This window comes from Phaethon lepturus, unplaced genomic scaffold (assembly GCF_000687285.1).
Source record: "Phaethon lepturus isolate BGI_N335 unplaced genomic scaffold, ASM68728v1 scaffold9767, whole genome shotgun sequence".
In the NCBI taxonomy this organism is placed as follows: domain Eukaryota; kingdom Metazoa; phylum Chordata; class Aves; order Phaethontiformes; family Phaethontidae; genus Phaethon; species Phaethon lepturus.
This window is the reverse complement of record NW_010552505.1, coordinates 8236-29084: the sequence shown is the minus strand read 5'-3', so window position 1 is coordinate 29084 and position 20849 is coordinate 8236. Positions and strand designations below refer to the sequence as shown.

Below are 20849 nucleotides of genomic sequence, written 5' to 3'. Positions count from 1 at the left end.
GTTACCCTGATTACTGTTCTTTTTTTTTTTTTACAGCTAAATAAAAATTTCCTGCACAATTACATTATATAATACAAGCATGCTTCTGTGTTATTGCAACTGTCCTGTTTCCCAAAAGCCCTCTTGGCTCAAAAGTTGACCGTTTGTCTTATTATGTGTGAAAGCAAAGGTGTACATTTTAAAGAGGTAATTAAATGTTGATCACTGTGTTGTACACCTCTTACTGGCTCTGTTAATACTGCTTAGCCCTGTTGAGAGATTACTGTGGTATAAAAAATGAAGATGGACTGTGTAAAAGCATGTGTCTCTAGCTACTTTTAGCTTATACAGAATTTAATTTTCCTTATGAGAGTTTCAGAAACTGTTGAGTCATCTACTTTAATATTAGATTTTTCAATATAATACCCTACATTTAAGGGAACATGGCCTGGGATAATATGTTGTCCACTGTCCATTGCTCACTTTCTCCCTCTGTATCATTTTTCATTATTCTGGAAAACAAAATGAGAAAATAACCTGAAAGAACAAGAGGTGTAGGCTATAGCGGCTTTACAGGTCCTTTCCAGATGAGGAAGTTGAGGATGACTGGATGCAACTGTCAAAAATCCAAATTGAGCATTAGTAATCAATGCTTCCTAGATGATTATTCTGCAATTTTTTTCTAAGAAACCAGTCTTCAACATAGGGTTTGTCATATTATTCAGAGAAGTGTTATAGGCATTGGATAATTTTTATTATGTATCACTGACTGAATTTAGATCAGTTTAAATTGAATCTCCAGAAAACTTAACGGGCTTGTTGAGCCTGAGTTTCTTCGTCTCGCTGATTACAGAGGTGATAAATCTAGCAAATATATTGATATGTATGGCTTTTTAATCCTTACTCCAGAAACTTTTATTTTGCTGCTTTTTTTTTTAATTTTAAAAACCCTAAATTTAAAATTGAACATGCCAGAAGGTTTATAGAGGCGGAATGTTCAGGCCTAGATCTCTTTCCTTTATTCGAACCCTGCGCTTTCAGCTTGGCCGTAAAATCTACATGCTGGAAGCTTATGTTCACTCAGTTTAGTCTTAAGTAGCCACTCTCCATTTCTGTTTAAAATTGTGCTCCCTTATTCTACACTGCAAAATTTTCAATTTTGCTTCCACTTCTGTGAGAGCAAAATAATGTTATGGGAGAAGAAACTCATACCTTGTGCAGTGTGAGCACGGAAATAGTAATTATCAACTTTAGATAATTTCCTTGCCTTTATTGGGTGTGCAGTTGGTTTTGTATGCAAAACTACATTTTCTTCTGAAGCAAAATAACTTTATTCTGGAAATAAAATAATCAAGACTTCCAGTGTGGTAAGTAATTCAGACCTCAGAAATTAATCCATGCATTTTATATATGAAGTTAAGTAGATCTTTGAAGAGAAGATTTGATTGTTCTTTGATAAACTGCAGAAATGCTGCGTATGAAGTGTGTTGCAGATATACTACTTACAATTTATTTTGCCTGCTGGGTTAGTAGTATTGTCAAGGTTGTACACATCCGGTTTGCCTATTTACCTATGCCCATACTAGGAGCGCTTTTAACACAGGCAGAACATAATGTCATGTACTAGTAAAGTACAAGTAAATCCTGCGGTAAGATAGCATAAATGTCCATGCTGCTGACCAGAGTCTGATTCACTATACATGCTTAGCCACTTATGCTATGCCAGGGTGTAGCTGTGATAAGAGAAAGATCAGTGAGGACTATAAACAGGGCAGAGGAAGGACATAATAGTTTTGTAAATAGCTGTACTTAAATGATATATTGGTTGCTATTAAAAACCCCCAGCAATGTGTGTGCTTTAAGTTAAGTAACTTACCTCTATTTCATTGGGAAGTAGAGTTCCTCAAATTTTATCATGGCTGAAAAAAGCAGCTGGCATAAGGTATATTGAGTGTGAGTAGCAGAAGTAGTAGCAGCGTTGTAGTAGTTCCTTGTGAAAGCTGCTTTGCTTCCAAGACCTAAACTGGCTAGTTAAAGCTATTTTATAACTTCATATCTGGTATTTCTATGGGGCAGTATATATAGGGTAGCACAGATGTGTTGCCTTAAATATTCTGATTTTTTTTTTTAACTTGGGATTTATGTATCTTCCAGTGCTTACTCTCAGTGCTAGCTTTTATTTCCTGTGAATATGACAGTCCTGGTTGAAGCCATTGTAACTGGTAACTTCCACTTCTTTAAAGTACCTGAAAATCTGGAAACAGATTGGGAAGTAGTTATGTTATCGTATTATACCAGTTTTTATTTATTTCATTCAGTTTGTGTGTATTTGTAGTTCTTTTGGTAAGTTACTGACACTTTCTAATAAAAGTAATCACTTTACTCGGAATGTTTCCACACTTTCAGTTTGGTGGTGAGGTTATTCGGAGGCTGTCCTTATGGGAGCACTGATGTTTAATTCCTCGGGTTTTTCTTGTCTTTGAGTTTTTCTGTATTACTTCCTTGTGTATTGATCATTTCAAACATTTCCATTGTATTCAAAGCACAGGAAGAAGGGCTGAAAAACAGGCAGGGTTGTCACTTGAAAATTTTACTTGATTTTATGTTGTTGTCATTGCTTGTTCATATAAGAGCATTCATGAATGATAGTTTGTAGGGGTGGGGGTGACTACGATGCCCCCCGCCAAGTCTCTATACTTTTGAGTTATTTAATCTTTATTTTTGCAACAGCCAATTCTAAGTTATGCAAACAAGTGATGAAGCTTTTCTTCAGAGACAATGACATAATGCAGAAATGATACTGGAAGCCTGTGATAAATTTATGCTATAAAGCAACAATTGGCATAAGACCCTACTTTTTTTCCCCTTAAGCTGGGAAAGTTGTACTCCCAGATAAATTGCCTATGGACTCTCAAATTCCTGTCTGAGTTTAGACTAACATTTTGGCCAGTATATCTGTTAGTTAATTGGGAGGAAAGAACAAAATTGTGTAATTTTTTCAAACTTGAGGGGGAATTTTATTTAAATTTTAACGTCATTTCAGGGAACTACACTGTGTCTTAGGATGTATCAGTAGATTCAGAAGAATATTTAATACTGCTTCTGCTCCTTCAGGAGGATTAAGTGCTTAGTTTTCTGGAGGAATAATTATTTATACCCAACAGTCTTGCATAGAAAGCACAATTCAATATAAAGAAATTCTCAGTGTAGGTTTTTTTTGACATTCCTCTTAGCTAGCTGTTATGAAACTGGCCATTAGGAAGCATAACCAAAAGCTAACGGTCGTAGTGCCAGCATCTTGTGAAATTTAAATGCAATATTAAAAAAAGTAAGGTAAAATTCTCATTAAAAAAAAAAAAAAAAAACACCACACAGCTCAGTGATAGAGTGCAGCTTTTCTCATAGGTATTAAGACACTATTTTCTAGTAGATGCCTTTTCTGGGCAGTTTATCAAAGATTGTTTAAAAAGACACCAACTGCAGAAATGTTTAAAAATTAGTTTACGCTGTGGAATTTTTTTTTTTTAAATTGAACTTGAAATTCAGCTCTCTATCTTTGTCCTAGTTGGTAAAACCAGATCTTTTGGCTTTGATTTTTTTCTATATTAGTGTGCTAGTTGTTTCTGTGGAAAAACTGAATTCTGCCAAATTAAAAAAAATCAAGAGCTTCACCGCTGATCACTTAAATAAAACTTCATTGTTGAGTACAAATCTGCTCTTGATGTCCCTTCAAAAGACCTCTTGCTCTGAATGAGATAAAAAAACACTGCATGTACATAAGAAGTATTTCTATGTATCCAAGGCTTTTATTTTTGACTTGTGGATAGTTGTTCAACTGTAGTTGTGGTTGACAGAAAGTGAAACTTTGAATTGCTGGAATTAATCACATTTTTTTACATATTTTCTGGTTTCTTAGCAGCTTTAACCAATAGAATAAGCAACTGATGTTGGGGCTGGCTGTATGTGATAATACCAAATATCTTTGTCCTGAAATATGTTTCTACACAGTAAAAATGAAATCTAAGGGAAAATACTTAGCATGCTAGTTCGGAAAATGTTTTGGAATGAAAAAAAATATATATATATATATAAAAGCGGTACCCACAGGCAAGTAGAAAATGACATGTTAGTTGGGATAACTTATGGGGTGGTATTTTTTCCCATGGAGAATAAACTCTGCTTCCTTCTGAAAGTGATTCTGAACTTATACACAGACCCCTGTTTTGGAAAGTAACCTAACTACCAAATTCTGCTCTCCTAAAAAGTGTGCAGCTATTGACAGTTGTGTGCAACTATTGGCAGATGCTTAGGGGGTTCAGTAAAGAATCAAGGTGATGTTGCCTCTGAGGTCTGAAGTGGGATATAATTTCATAGTTCGTGCTGTAGTTTTAGTCCATGTTAAGTGGAAGATCATAGACTTTTTTTTTTTTTGTTAGAAGTAATGGAAGGGAACAGAACGATGATGCAGGACTTAAGGTGTATAAGCCAGAATTACGCCGTGACAGTGTGCTATTTGCTGCATAACCAGGGAAAGTTTAGAAGGTGTTGATTCAGTGGAAACTTTGGAGGGAGACCATCTGGGAAGAGCATGGCTGACCTCTTTGGATAATAGGAGCTAGCTTGTGAAATCTAGTAATTAACTGAAGCATTTGAGGGTACTGATAAATTGATGGTCAACATTAAGGGTTCATGGTTGTCTTAACTCCAAGGACTGGGCTGCTGCCAAGAGTGATAGGTAGCCACCTTCCTTCAGCTTTTGGGTCTAATCTCCATTATGTTGGCACTAACAGTACTTGAGAGTCCATTATCAAGTCACCTGAAAAATAAGGATTAACTTTCAGCTCATTGATGGACTCTGTTGGGTGATAAATGCTTGTGGGGTGGAACTCCTTTACCAGAGATGGAGGGGCAGTGGAGGGATGCGACTTCTATACTTTGAAACTCTGTCCCAAGCAAACAGGCTAGCCTTGCTGCCATAGCATTACTAGGATTATGGCTACCAAGCAAGAAGAAGTAAAAATTGTCACTGAAGTCTTATCATTGAAGAAAAGCCAGAAATACAATTAAAGGAAAAATTCTTAAATTAAAATCCCTTTCATAACAAGGAAGAACATAGTAGGCAAAAGAATGATGCTCTCCGGAAGTTATCATTATCTGTGCAGCAGTGCTTTTAGTACAACTCATTTCACATGCATATGAGTCACGGTGCTATAGTCTTTTATTCCAGCAGATGAGGAAGTTCAGTTCAGAGGGGGACATCTCTAGCCTGTGATTGTATTGGGTTTAACATGGCAAGATTTTGGTAGAAGGGTGGAGGGGCTGTAGGGTGGCTTCTCTGAGAGATCAGGAGCTGTGACACTGACACTCAATGTCTGCAGAAAGTTTGGTCAAACCTAACCTCTTACCTAATGTTTTCTTGCACTTTTTTTTTTGTCCTGCATCATGCTCCAGAATTGAGAGCGCAGTGCCTTTTGCTTATGTATAGCAGCAAATCGTATGTCTTTGGCATCTGACACACAACTTGGCTTCGTGGGTTGCTGAAAGCAACTGTTCTCCTTCAGCTTGCTACTAAAGGCTGGTGATCTCTTGCTGAAAGGCTTTTCTGCATTGCAAATTCTTTTTGCTTGCGGCTCCAAATTTTATTTGGACCACTGATAATGAATTGATTTTATTTAATATAGCAAAGAGAACAACCTAAACTAGGAGTTTGTTTAGACTGAGAAAGGTCTCTTGTTTTCAAAAATCAGATTGAGTGAATTGGGACAAGAGTTCTGTATGGCAAATGAAGAAGAAAAAGGGGGAGGTAAAGGTTAGTTGGTTACATGTGGAAAAGGTTGGAATTTGACAGGTTGGAAGGGTCAGAAAATGGTCAGGAAACAGTGAATGATGATGATGAATCAGTTTTTTGACTTCTCTCTCCACTCCCAAATATCTGGAAGAGTATTAGCTGATCAGTATTGTGGGATAAATTACCAACCTCCCATATCCTTTTCTTAAGTCTGAAGAATTGACAGCAATCTTAGCATATTTTTTTGTATCTTGTACTTAGTACGTATTGTTTTTCAAAAGATGGTAGAAAAACAAATTACAACAAACTTTTTATAAAGTTTATTTTATATAACCGGGGAGCTGATGATGTTTTGCTTTACTTCAAGGTTTGTATGAAATGGAATTATTGCCTTTCATTTTTTTCAGGGCTGTAGGCATTCTTTTGGTACACCTGAAATGTTTGCTCATTGAAAATAAGGAGTTTGTAGGATGTTAGATGAGAGACGTGAGAAAGTATTACTGCAGAAAGATTTATTCCATGTCAGAGGCTTGACGTCATGCCTCTGCAGGCATTTATAGTGGATAACTCACTAGTAGGTATTTGAATAATTTAAGAAAACAAGTGTATGCAGAAAAATGCCATGGCCACCTACTGTGGCCATGGTGGTATGTAGTGAATTTGATACTAATTTAGCCCATGCACAAATTGCATGTGCAGCTGAGATTTAGTTACCCGAATGTATATTTCCAGGCATAACTACATGTATTTAGATACTTGATCCTTCTAGCAAAGTTTATTTATACCCTTTGAAATAATGCCAATTAGAAAGAAGCATGGCTGAGCTGGAACATCATGTTTAAACCCTTAACTTTTAAGCATTTTGTGGATAAATATTGTTCTTTTGAAAGGTTTTCTTTGTTTAAAATGCTTCTGGGTTCGTTTTCATTGTGGTTGAATTGACAGGCTGTGATTCTGTACTTATTGAAGAAGGGAGTGTTAACAGTGATGGCTGTTCCTTCAGGCAGCAATTGACTGCACTGTTGCAGAGCACTCTGTAACTAGTTGCCAGCTGCCTTGAACTCTTTGGCTGGGTTTTTAATCCAGAATATCTGGGAATAGCAAAATGTTTGGGGTAATAATGCTGCAATAAGGACGCTGCAGTAAGGATAAGTTACTTGCAAGATGATAATTCTTTAGGTGAAGTTACTGAAATACTCAAAGCGGTCCTTAAATGACTCCTGGAGAACACTGGGGAAGGAGAATGGGCAGGCTCAGGCTAGTTTGCCTCTCACAGGTCTGTGGTTTTGATTTTTTTTTTTTTTTTTTTTTAAAGTCCAGCAATTGCTGTCTGTTCTCAAACTGTTCTCTACTTAAGAATAAAGTTCAGCCAGCCTTACTGGCTTGGGCTTCCCTTTAGTGGTGCTCTTGGAGGTGAGAGCAAGGACTCAGTGGCAGTGGTCACTTGAGCTGCAGCAATGCCTAGAATTTCCTTTGCATTTTGTCTTGCATTTATTGAAGACTTCGCTGGAAACTTGCATAAGCCCTCTGCTAGGCAATAATAGCTTAAGAAGAGTTGTTGACTCGAAAAAGAATTTTGGCTGATTTAATGATTTAGGCCACGTACAAGTGATGTATACTTATTACAGATTTTCTAGTAGTCCTTTCCCGTTCAAAAGAGAATCAGCATGTGATTAAAGTCAGGAAGTAAAGCAGCATGTGCTGGTGCAGTGGCAAAATACAAACGATCAAGGTGCTTATACTTCTTACTGTTAAGACCTAAAGAAGTATTAGAATCATAGACTAACTTAGTTGAAAGCCACCTCTGGAAATCATCTGGTTTAACGTGCTCAAAGCTGCCCAGCCAAGGTTTGAGTATCTCCAAGGTCAGAGACTCTCTCTGGGCAGCCTGCCCCAGTGTTTGACCAGACCATCCTCATGGTGGTGTCTAGTTGCAATTTTCCTGAGTTGCAGCTTCTGTCCTTTGCATCGCATCCTATGTTTCATGAGTAACTCAGCTATTTATGCTAGTGACTTGAGTATTTTTCAGTAACATGAGAAAAAGAGGAGGGAAGACACATTGCTTCACTGAAATTGCTTCAATGCAGAAAGTGATGTTAGAAGGGTATCATGCTCAGTATTCTTATCTATGAACCTGTCAAATTTTGAGAGGCTTTACATGAAAATGTTCACTGGGACTGGTTACAAATTTTATATTGAAAGTGGTAAATGACATGGTGGTTTGTTTAGGGAAGAGGCTTCTCTCTGCCTTTTATTTTCTTGATTGTTTTGGAAGTATGAAGCTTAGATAGTGCTGCTGATGGGATTTTGTTGCTTACTTTTTTTTTTTTTTTTTTTTTTTAAGTTTTTAGGTTTTTTTTAGTTTTTAGTTTTCCTTTGCTGGCCTGAGTTTCTGATAGTTTATAGCCCATGAAACTTCCCTGGAGTTGCAGACCTCTTTAGGAGGTGTGGTACTATCATCACACTGATATTTCAGGTTAGAGCTAAAATACTGCAGTGCTGAAACAAAGACTTAGCTGAAAAAATGCTCTTCTGAAGGCAGAAGAGGAAAAATGACTTCTGGTCATTTTCAATTTATACCTCTGGTTTTGTATCTGGATTTCTACAATCTGCTGTCGCTTGCCTTATTCAGCAACGTATTTTTCTTGTTGAATAACTCTTGTTATTCCTATCGGTATTTTGAGAAAGCTGGGACACTTGTTCCCAAGTAATCAAATACTAAATTATTGTGGCAATGGCAACAGGCCTATATCAGTTAATAGAATATTGTAGTTGAGAGTTGAGGAATAACTTCCTATATTTGGCATTTGTTGCTCCATTAACCTTTGTAAGCACATTTCCTTCCAGAGTGAAAGCTACAAAGTGGTTGTTTTTGCATCCCTGCCCTTTGTTCTTTGAAGTACTTCTTTCTTGCTACTTCACCCCTACTTATGTTCTGGGGTCCCTGGTTGTAATCAGCAGGGCATAGTCCTCTATTCTCTTGTGTTTTCAAATCCTCTCTTTGATGGTGAAGTGATGTAATGGTGTGGATTACATAGATCAGGATGGCTGCTTAGTTAAAACGGGTGTAGGTCTGGCCAGCCTTACACTGAAGTTTTGCCACGGAGATAAATTTCAGTGTAAGTGATCAATTACTGCCCCTGCTGTAGCAGAGGCAGAGTAAATGTCTTATCTTGCTCTGAGCCTGTTGCAAGTTTAGGGAAAACATGTTACTTAAAGCTTCTATAAGGTACTGGTGAAGCTGTTATAGTTTGTTTCCCTTGTGCCCCTGAACAAAGCTAAATATTTTGGGGTGTTCCTTCCCTTTTCCCCCACTGTCTTTTATCCTTGTACTAATAGGAATGTACACAGGATGTTTTTTATAGGTATTCTAATTAGGCCATGTTCTTTCCCTGACTCTTTGCAGTGTCTTGAAAAATTTTGGTGGAAGTGCAGACTGTGCATAGTGATTTTTTTTTTTATTAATGCTTTCTTTTTTTTCAATTACCCTTTGCACAGTTGATGCATTTAGGTGATGCACAAGTTGAAAAGCACTGTATTTGAAACCCATCTTCTCACCTCCAAAACAGCTGTATCATTTGTGCTGTACATATGACCATGTAGTTGATTTAAGTAAGCATGTGAACATATAACTGGAATTCATAATTTCTAGCTAGCCAAAAGGCACCAATTCATGTCTAAAATACTTCTTGAAAATGCTAGAGTTTGCATTGCCTATGTAGGCACAGAATTTAGTTTCATTTTGTCACCTGTAAGCATTTAAGTATTGGTATTGCCTACCGGAAAAATTCTGCTAAGCTCTGTCAGAAACTCTGATTGTGCTAATAGCAGTGAAACTGCAACAATGTAGGATAGTCAGCCCAACAGATATCTGGGATGCTGGGTGGGTTTAGATAGTCTGTTACTGAAGACTCTGGTGCTGTGCCTAGCTTATGTTTTATTTGCATTAACCAAGCTAGTTTTAGTCTGCATGTATGTATTCATGCTGTAGTCGTACGGTGAATTTAGTGCAGGTGCAATGTAATAGAGGGGGTTCTGCTTTCTGCTAGTATTTGGTGCTTTTCTAGTTCTTTCTGGTCAATGCTGACAACATACAGATTCAGTCTATTACAAGTCTAATGTAAGGCTATAAATGAGTCCTTAGTTCAAAAAATAATAGAAAATAATAATGAGAAAAATAATTATAAGTAATGATACAAGAAGCATCTATGTATAGTCTTTTTATAAGTGTATATAGTTAAATGCATACCTTTCTCTATCTTATTAAAAGAACAGAAAGGCAGATTGAGACTTAAGTAACAAGTAAACCCATGTTTTTAGGACTGTTCTACAGAAAATGCAAGTTGGTTTCTAAGATGGAAGTTACCCACGACACCAAGCTTTTCTGTTTAATGTTGCCTAAGAGCACACATCTCCATGTTCCCACAGGACAACATGTTTACCTCAAACAAATCATTGCAGGTAAGAAAAATTGAGAATGTAGCCTTGGATATATGAACATAAATCCCTTTTCATAGTCTTGGGAGAATGCCAAGTCCATGGCCGCTAATTCCCTGGTTGTAGTTAGAAGGTCTCTGCTTCCAGTATCACAGTCGGTGCTTAATAATGAACTGACGGGATTAATATTGCTGGAAAGCTAACTATTGAGGTGGCTGGCATTTACTGCTGACCTTGTTGGCTCTTCTTTCATCTCTCCCTTTAAAAACTCCACTGAAGTAGTGCTGTTCATCTTTGAAGAGGGTGACGCTCATTGTATGTATGTTATATATGATTAGTCAGTTCCTTTTAGTTTGAAGCTTTTTTGGCACATGGAGGCTAATGTTGCAATTTTGCTGGTTTTTTTTTTCTTCTTCTGAGGGATTTATAGCAGTCATGGTAACACTACACTCCAGTTGCATGATATTAATGATAACATGAGGTTGTGAGAGGAAAGCACTGTTCTTCAAAATTTTGTAAAAGGCAAACTTAAATAAAATGAAAGGTCAAAGAAATACCTGGTTTATTTTTTTTTAAGGATAATTTTTAGAATTTGCGTATATAATGGTTAAGCTGGTCACTGTACTTGTATTGTACTATGCATGGTAGAAAGATTTCTCAGAAGAATTTTTAAATAACCTTTAATTGCTAACTGTTTCGTCCTCCTCCTCCCTACCTAATTCTTTGCTGGTACCCAGCTCTTGCAGTCTTTCTTCCTATCATTACACAATAGCTTTTTGAAAGTGGAAGAAAATATAATCATGCAGTACTAAAAATCTGCAATTTCAATTTAGAAAAAATCAAGCTGTGGTACTTGGAATTAAATGCAAATGTTTAGGTTTTCATGTTTTATGGGGATGGCTCTAGATCTTTTTTTCCAGTGTTTTGAATTGCTAAGTAGTGTAGAAATAACATACTGTACAGTGGTCTGAAGATTTTAATTGGAAGTGGAAGGCTACTGGAATAAGGTCGTTTCTTGCATTATTATGCAATAATACTTGCATAAAAACATGTGATGGTGTTATTTTTATGGGATATGCAGATTATTTGTTTACTGCTTGTTTGTTTTAATATTTGTTTGCAGTAAATTTGCTGGATGTTGAGTACTTTTCATATTATTTCAGCTCTCTTTTTGTCTTCCCTCTAGGGACGGAGGTAGTAAAACCATACACACCTGTATTGCCTTATTTGCCACTGGATTTCAAACAACCATCTCCCAGTGATGGTGCACATATATATTTAATGATTAAAATTTATTCCTGTGGACTGTTCACACAGGCACTTGACCACCTACAAATTGGTAAGTATATGTTGGGGGTTTTTTTTTGTATTTGGTTTTCATGGAATCATAGAATAGCTTGCGTTGGAAGGGACCTTTAAAGGTCATCTAGTCCAAGCTCCCTACAATCAGCAGAGACATCTTCAACTAGATCAGGCTGGTCAGAGCCCCATTCCAATGTGACCTCAAATGTTTCCAGGGATGAAACGATGGATGAATGTTTTGCAGCAATTGCTTTTCAGATTCACTGTCTGGGTATTGTGATGTTCTTATTGTTTACCTACTTATACATCAGGTCATACTTAACTTTTTTTTAAACCTTAGTCTCCATGCCCTAAATGTACGGGCTTATCCTGACTGTAATTAGGAGTTGTCCATTACATAAAGCTCTCCTGACTGATCTTCCAAATGTGTTCCTGTTTAACTGTTCAGATATGTCAATTGTATCACATATTATAGTTGATCACTTTGATTGTATATACTCTTAGAACAACTTTTTGTACTTTCAGATAAAGAAAGCTAGGTCTATTCTATTAGACTGAAGATGCACTTCCTTTTCAGTTTCAGATATGGAGGTAGATTTTTAACACTGACTTTGCAAATGTTTGTGTACTCGTATAGTGTAAAATCCATCAAGACAAGACATTTTAATTGAACATCTGTTATTTTAACAATGATCCTTGTGTGAAATGTATAGTACCTTTCTGAAAGGAACCCTGATACTACAAAAATGAAGGCAATATGAAAGGGGCTTTAAAAATGATAATACCAATTAGGTTATTTTCATTTCATTAACGTTTACCATTCTATTTTATCTTTTTTGTAAAGGAGACTGTATTTCTGTCAGCAATCCTGAAGGTAACTTTAAGAAGTCACAGGTTCAAACTTCAGAAGATCTCTTTTTATTGGCAGCAGGCACAGGCTTCACACCAATGGTTAAGCTGCTGAATTTTGCTCTGACTGAAGTTAGTTGCCTCCGGTATGTACGCTTCTTATGATTTAACCCCAAGCTAGAGTAATCCGTAGGAAGGACGAAACGTAATGGGCAAGCCTCAGTGTTAATAAAACAGTTAACAAAATAAAACGATATGAAAGCATTTTTCTTCAACTTATGCCAAAAGCTGGCATGCTTTAGGGAAGAGTCTCAGAGTCTTAGGGAACTTACACATATTTCGTTATTGGCTACCATCAAAAAAATGGACTGATTTGCATTTTGGATTTTAGTTGTGATACAAATGAGCTCACCAAGTAGAAAATCTGTGGGAGGTGTTTGGGGGTTTTTTGGTTTAAGTTAGCTTTGCATTTGAGTGCCTTTTCTTAGTAGTGAAGTATTTCAATGTAGGTATTGATTTTTGGACTGAAGAGGCTTACAACTGTTTCATTATGGCTTCTCTTTAATCTGTTAGAATAGTTAGAGTACTTTTATATTATTCTCACCTGCTAAGCAACAGTAACATTTTTACCAGATGAGTTCCAGTTTCCACAAAAGTGTGACTTATGTAAACCTTGCATTAAGTATATTCAAATGCACAAAAAGGTGTGTATTGTATATGCATTCTGTGCCCCTCTTGTAAAATCTGTTTGTTCTTGGTCAAGTGAACAGGTTGTTTTGGCCCCTTATGTCCTTCAGAACCCCAGAACTAGAACTCCTGCTTGATGTGATCGTCTATTTACAACTGTAAGAGAATATACAATAGCTCAACTTTAAAAGGAAATGTGAAGAGTTACTGTAGGGGCATACTTTGATAGAGATGAGGTGTACTTGCATTGTTTTTGGCAAAAATCTTCCTCTAGAATCACATCTTGCAGAATTTCTTAGCAGATAACATTTCTGTCAAAGTGAACTATTGTAATTTGAGAGAGTATAAAAATTAAAAATATACTTGAACTGTATTTTCTTTAAAGTTGTTGCAGAGGACAGTTCAACAGACTTCCTACTGTTTCCTGTACTTTTGAATTTGGACTCTTTTAATGGAGATTAATTTCTAATACTGAATTTTATTCAATATAAGCACAGGATGTTTCGGTTCATTACATCTTTACAAAGCATATTGTAAAACAGCACGGGGAGATTAATTGGACACTAGTCATCATAGTAAAGCTAAAAAGGATGACAAGTACTGCAGAAATCTGTTTCTAGAAAAAAAATCTAAACGCAGACATTATTCTTGTATTGTTTATTATTCAAGAATTATATGTAATCCTATTTTGTGAACAGAGAGACTGTGTACTGTTCGGCTCTTCCAAAGAGTCCTATATTGTCAGTAGCGAATAACAAGTGGCTGGGTGGCTTTGTGAATCCAGAAGATAGATCTGTCATCTGACAAAATGCTTGGGAAGCAGTACTAAAGGCATTTGGGATAATTTTTTTCTTCTTCTTCTTGAGGGAAAACTATTATGTCAGGTAAAGGTAGTTGTGATAATATGAAAGCAAAACTAAGAAGAGCATAGTAAAAGATGCCAATTTTGACATTTTGTCCATAATCAGAATAAACAGAGTAGATAACGTGTGAAAGACTACTACTGCACAGATAGAGTTTGTACCTACCCTGTCCTTGAAAGATGACCGGAGTGGCTCTTTAGCAGAATTACTTATGGGAACTTCATGCTCACAGTTAGCTTAGGATGCAGCAACATCTGTTTCCTTACTAGTCAAAGTAAATGAATTTTTTCTGCTCGCCGTGGAGGCTTGTTAGGCACTGGAATGATATGATATGATACAGGTTCTGTTTATATGTAGACAGTTAAAGCTTCGTTTTTCTGACTGCTCTAGGCAACTTAGTTTCTTGGGCTTATATTTGCTCTTTAATCCACACTTTCTTGTTTGGGAAAATATTACAAGAGTGTCCTTAATATATGTGTGTGTATATATATGTATGTAATTTTATAGACATGAGATTATATGTATATAAGGAAGGATCTGAATAACGACCAACTTGTCACCTGAGGGTGAAGCAGCCTCTGTCTGTAAGGGCTGGGTGAGTGCTGTTGAACCTCTGGGGCTGCACTGTGAACGCTGGAGAATCCGCAGCTTCCCTAGGCACCGTTTGCCGTGATGTAACGGGCTTGGAGCATTGGATTTCCATTCTTACTGTCTAGCCAAAGTCTCCCTATTATCTTTTAAGTCTGTTATTTCTTGCCTACAGTAAATGTGGAAAACAATTTGTTCTCTTGCTGTCTGCAGTATCCTGTTGTTCATGAAGTCATAATGCTCTTCCTTCAGCCTTGTTTCTTCTCTTACAGGCCAAATTGTATTTAGCCGAAGTATTAATTAAAAAAGAATATCAGTCCTCTATGCTGTTTTTTCCTTTTTAAGATGAGGTTTTTGCCTCATTTTACTGGTGGTTTATAACTGCAATCACATGGATATATTTCTTAAAGAAGACTGAGGCACAGAAGTGCTAAACACTAGGTAGAGAGCTAACGCTTTTCTCAAGTATAGGGTGCTTGTAGCAACTTCATAGTTGCATCTTGTTTTGTCTCCAGCTTTTCATTCCTAAATTACCACTCTTTTCTCATATTCACTTTCAATATAGTGTCCCACTTTCATCATCATTCTTGTTTTGAAGGTGATTTTGTAAATTTTTCTACTTCCTCCTCTTCCTCTGTGTTAAAATCCTCTAACGGTCTCTTTAATTCCTCTCTCTGTATGTATTTCTGTCAGACCTTGCATACCAGTTTCTTGAATTTATTAAAATCTACATCTCTTGAAGTAGTTTCCAGTATGTTAGATTCTCCCTATTTGCTTCCAAAGGGCTGATGAAGTTTCTTATTTGTTATCTAAACTTCCATCATCATTCTCTCAACCAGCTCTTCTGTACCAGTGGGGATGATATCTAAATCCTTACCTCTTCCTTTTAGCTGTTTTCTCCCTCATTTCTAGCAAAACTCTTACAAGTTCATTCCAAGTTTTGGGATTTTTCTGTTCTCTTTATAGTGCTGAGTACTGAGTAGTACTGCAGCAGATATATTTATCTACACTGAGGAGTATCAGTAAGAGTGTCTCAAAGCATTATTCGCCAAATAACCAATTTGTACCTTTGTGCCCAGTAAACAAAATGCATGGCTTTCCTATGCACCTCTTAGTGACTTTTTTCCCGGCCTGAGTAACACTTGATGCTGTGGTGCACCGTGCCAGCTTTGACAGCGCTACATTCTTGAAGTGAGCTTTATTTTCCTTGTTTTCAGGGTAGTGGGCCCTGGGAAGCATGTAAGGAACCTAGATTTTTGGCACGTGCTAGCTTTTGAACAAGATGATTTTAATGTTTAAAGATGCAGCATAGCTGTTTCGGGGCTGTTTTGTTCAGGCAAGTTTTCCAAAGCTTGTACATTGTAACTTATTTTGAGTTGTAATGCATCTGGAACTTCTTTTTCTCAATAACACTACTGATGATGTGTATTATATACAACAGTCATACTTCAGTTTTATATTTTGGCAGCAGAACATGAACGTGCTTCTTATAAGTAGAAGATGATCTCTTTATCTTTGACATCAGCTGTAGCTTGTAAGAGATTTCCTGGTATCTTGAAGTGCTACCAAACTGCAAAAGAGGAAAAGGTTAGAAGTCAAAAAAATGTGCTCTCTTCAGACTGGGAGAATATAGGCTTTCAAACTGCAGTTGAAGAACAGCAGGAGATCATGAACTCCCTGCAGAAGCCCTAGCATATGTGGTGTGCATGCGTGAAAGATTGCTGTCTGGAAGGTACAGAGGAGGAGGTGATGGAAATTAATGGTTTCAGCACAGCATCATAAACGTACTGTGTCTAGCACTCGTCTCTAGTGCAAGGTTGACCGCATGGAAAAGGGACGCTGGGTAGTGGAGTGCCATGTTATGGAGCTGGAATTGCAGGACCAGCAGGCTTAGCTGACAGGTACCCATGTCGTTCTGCATGTGTTTCTGTGCCAGGTATCCCAGGGCTCCGGCTTCCTGCAGGTAGAGCACTGAACTTACTGCTTCTGGCACTGCAGCAACATGCTCTCCCTGCTCAGAGCTGTGCCTGAGTAGAAAAAACAACAGTCACTTAAAGCCCTGTGGGGTGCAGTTCAGGAACTGCTTGCGTTTAACAGCACATCACCTGTCTTATATCAGTTGTCCCCAGGGTATTAGTCTGACATTAGCAATAAAGGAGAAGTTAGGTTTATGTGGCTTCATCAAATGGTAAATTCTATTTTGTAAAGTCACTCTTTTTGTGTTCTATCTCCACTGTAGCATGAAAATCTGAGGACATATTAGCACTGACTTTAATGACAGAGCATTTTTTTAATGTGATCTGGCAAAAATAATGCTTGTAAGGAATCGTTTTCCAGATAAACAGATTTTATAAATCAACAAATAAAGTAGGAATAGGATCACCTGATACAGAGCTGGAATTTGCTTCAAGTTATGAGTTAATTTCCTCTTATTCCTATGTGTTTAGATTTCATCTTTATTAAATTGATATTGACATAACCTTCTTGAAATTCCAGTTTTACCTGTACAAGCTGGTGTATGTAATATTGAAAAGGTGTACAGAGTTCAGATGCCAGCTATTAACTGAAGTAGTGGTGCTCAAACAATATTGAGAGACCTCTAGATAAAAGTTTGCAAGCTATATTGTAATTTCAGTCACATCTTAGTAACTTCAAGAGACTTTTATTTTTCTTAGGACACCAGTTCCTGAACTAGAGGTTGCAACTGCAGACAGGGTTATGACATTTAGAAGAGAGGTCACAAGTCCAATGGACTTTCAGGCACAGCAAGAAAGAAACTATATTGGGTTAGTGGCAAAAGGATTTGAGGATTGCAGAGTTGGAAAAACAAAATATGTAACTGAAAGGCTCCTGTATAATGTAATAAGTTCTGATTCATTAACCTGTGTTTCAAATACAGAAACAATCTGCAGTTAATTTTTTTGTTGTTGTTGTTAAGGACAGTGAAGCTGATCTTCTTCAATAAAACAGAAGATGACATACTTTGGAGAAACCAACTAGAGCAATTAGCTCTTAAAGATGAAAGGTATTTAAAAGTCTTGTGGAGAACAACTTGTACCATCCCAGTGTGTAAGAGAACAAGACTTGGGGCTTAGACTAACTGTACAGCTTTGGCACAAAGACAGATCCTGATTCTGGAAACTCTCAGCTAAGAATTTAAGGAGACCTAGGGAGTGGAAGGAGATGTACTTATACTGGCCAGCGATTCAGAGCAGCAGGCTATGTCATTGTATTCTGTAGGTCCCATAGGAAGCCAGGGATTTGATTTGTGTTTAATAGGTGTTTATTGGAGACGATATGTTAGATGAGATGATTGTTAAGACTGCCTGAGAAGCTTTTTGAAGGTGAAGAAAATTAGCCTTGGCAATAGGAGATACAGATATGCAAAGAGAAGCACGGAAGTGATAGAGAAGGATAGTGTACCCTGGGAGCAACATTCTGAATTTAGAGAAGTCTTGAAAAGCCTCTTTGGTGTCACTTACTTGAGAAAATGTTTATCTAGAAATTCAAAGCTTAAATTAGGCCCATTATTTTAATTTTTACTTACTGTCTAATTGTTGCATTTTTTTCCCTCGGTTACAATCTAACTAGTGCACATATAATGCCAATTTAGTTTAGCAGGCCATAGTTCTGTCAGAAGACAGGAATATAAGGTTGCCTTTTAATTTCAATACCCTTGCTTTATCGCTAGAAAAATTGTCACTGCCTAGCTTTTACATGATAGAAGTACGTTTTGTTTATGCTTATTTAATTCTTAGTTGCAATTGTATGAACAAATTCATTTTACTTGTTCCATCACAACACTGAAGTGAAAAATCAATACTGTTTCATAACCTGGTGATCTCTGGCACCTTCAAAGCTTCATAGTCTAGACATTGTGCAAATTTACAGTAGAAACCCTTTCTCCCTTTCAATAGGAGCCTAAGATACATGAGTCCTTCTTTTTTACTCAGTAACTACTCTGTTAGTGAGTCTTTGAAACCAGTCATAGTATTTTCTCATTAATGAAATTGTACTGACATTTTCACAAGTTTAGCTAAACATTCTTATTTTACTGCTTGTGTATTGAGCTACACCAACATTTGTGTGAGTAACAGAACGGTAAAATCTGTGCTTTAGTGTCTTGATTGGTACTAGCTGGTTTTCTTTGTAAGCTGAAATGTACAGCTAGAATTTTTAAGATTGAAAGATTGTGTTAAATAATTAAATACACAATACTGGAGGTGATCTGATTGACTTGATTGGTAGGAACAACTAAATGTCTGTGAGATCTAATACTGTGCAGCAGGAACTAAGCAGAACAGGAAATCACAGGAATCACAGGAAACATAAGTGTCTTGGTCACTTGCATTTTGTGTAGCAGATTTCTAATCAGAGGCAATATTTATGAAATTTTCTTCTGCTTACTAGGTTTGAGGTTCAATTCATTCTTTCACAACCAACAAAGGACTGGGTGGGTAAAGAGGGGAAGATTTCTTCATCTTTTCTTTCTGAGTTTGTGAAAAGAAGCAGAAAAGACTCCAAAGTGCTTATCTGCATCTGTGGTCCAACACTTTTTACAGAACAAGGAGTACAGTGAGTATTGTAAATTATGAACTAGAGGATGAGGAATTTTTAAAAATGTTATCACCTAACCAGCCATAGTGTTCCTGACTTGTAAAGCCATTTTTGAAAGACTACCATTTTCTGCTTTGCAAAAAAACCTTTTTAATTTAAAAACAACAAAAAAAACCCACCTGGCATCATACTTGAGTATATTTAGTATGTAGCTAAGTAAATATCAGCAATGTGTAAATTGCTCTAGTAAGTTGTCCAAAACTTTCTAAGACCTTCTCTTTAACCTTTTTTCCCTGAATTCTTTAATGCTGCTTTTAATTTGATATTCATAGAAAAACTGCTATAAGAGGAAATAAGCTTTCTGTGTTGGTGTTAGCTTGACAAACTAAGTTGTAAAATTCAAAGCAATTGTTCTATCACAAGCACTTCTCTCAATTTTTGTTTTTTTAATTAATGCATTTATGTCTGTTCCTACTACTTTCCTTATTTTGTATGCTATATATTTAAAGATAAAAGGCCCTTTAACTTTTGCTGTCCCAGCTTCGAAATATTGAACCAATAAGGACATCAGTTGCATTTCTGCAGCCCTACTGAAGTCAGGTGCATGGATTTAATGGAGGGTGGAATTGGCCAATCATTATGCTACCTGCTGAGAAATTGGAGATAATTCAAATTATATGTGTATTTATTTTTAGAAAATGTTTTCAGTATCCTAAAAGATCATGTAGTACATATGAGCTCCTGGGCATGAATTGTTTTCTAAACGTATTTGCAAATGTAAACTTCATTGTGCATGTCTGAATGCAAACAAGATAGTGGTGCTAAAGTTATGCTTCAACTGTGTCTCTGTGGTGGGTTTTAGATTCCAAATATTAATATTACCAACTTGATTTCTGACTTTCAGATACCTGAAGGATCTTGGATACTCCCAAGAAGAGATATACGCTTTTACTGCATAAACCCATATGAGGATATCAATGTTTATTTGTATAAATCAATCTTATTTATTTACCTTCATGAATTTAAATAAGTGAGAAGCAATTTTGTAAGACTTGAAATTTCACTCTTGGTACCAAACTGTTTCTTGGAAGAAATACATCTTTGAAAAAATTTTATACTGTGTTTTATCTTGTTTTTGTAAATATTTTTGCTAATACTTAAGTCATCCAGGGTATTAATTTATTGTAGAGGCAAGCAGAAATGTATAGTATACATTATGTAAGATACTTTCTGTTGTTGGTTCATGAGAATTCTTAAATTTATGAGAAGCACTGATTTAGGTTTTGACTTGAAAAAACTTTTATTATTTCTTACCGTAAAAAGTATTCAGAGCAATACTGTCTGAAATTAAATATTCCACTGTAACTCAGGTAATCGGTCATTGAAAAATGTTCTTTTTCATCTGATATCTGTATTTGACTTGCAAGTGATCCAGATACATTTTTGGCTTTGTAAACAAAGAATAAAAGTACCTTTGGTAAAATATAAAATTTACATCAAATAATGATAATAAAAAATTTACATGACATTATGCATTTTTGTAAGTTTTCTGTATTTTCAGTTTATAGTGCCATATAGAAAGGTTTGCATGAGCTTAGGACACTAGCTGAGAACTCAGAACAGAGGCAGAGAGTCTTGGTCTCCCACAAAACTTTCTGTGTGACCTCACTGATACCAGGCATCCCTTGGAATGAGACATTCTGAAGATGGAAGCATGACAATTTATGGCCTGAAGATACCAGGGTAAGGACTATAGAAGTACCTAAAAAATATTTGACAGGTTGCAGTAGTATTAAATG

At 36.5% G+C, this 20849-nt stretch overlaps 1 protein-coding gene across 2 annotated transcripts in view; it reads left to right on the top strand.

The window, feature by feature from the left end:
• LOC104623988 (cytochrome b5 reductase 4) overlaps positions 1-20571 on the top strand; it is a 43114-nt gene extending 22543 nt beyond the window's left edge. For both annotated transcript variants that reach the window (XM_010291236.1, XM_010291235.1), the window contains exons 10-15: positions 10088-10228; positions 11391-11543; positions 12351-12501; positions 17432-17518; positions 18904-19068; positions 19955-20571. In XM_010291236.1, the coding sequence (XP_010289538.1) occupies positions 10088-10228; positions 11391-11543; positions 12351-12501; positions 17432-17518; positions 18904-19068; positions 19955-20009 (752 nt within the window). In that variant the 3' untranslated portion in view covers positions 20010-20571. The remainder of the gene's footprint in view (positions 1-10087; positions 10229-11390; positions 11544-12350; positions 12502-17431; positions 17519-18903; positions 19069-19954) is intronic.
• The last annotated feature ends 278 nt before the right edge of the window (positions 20572-20849 follow it).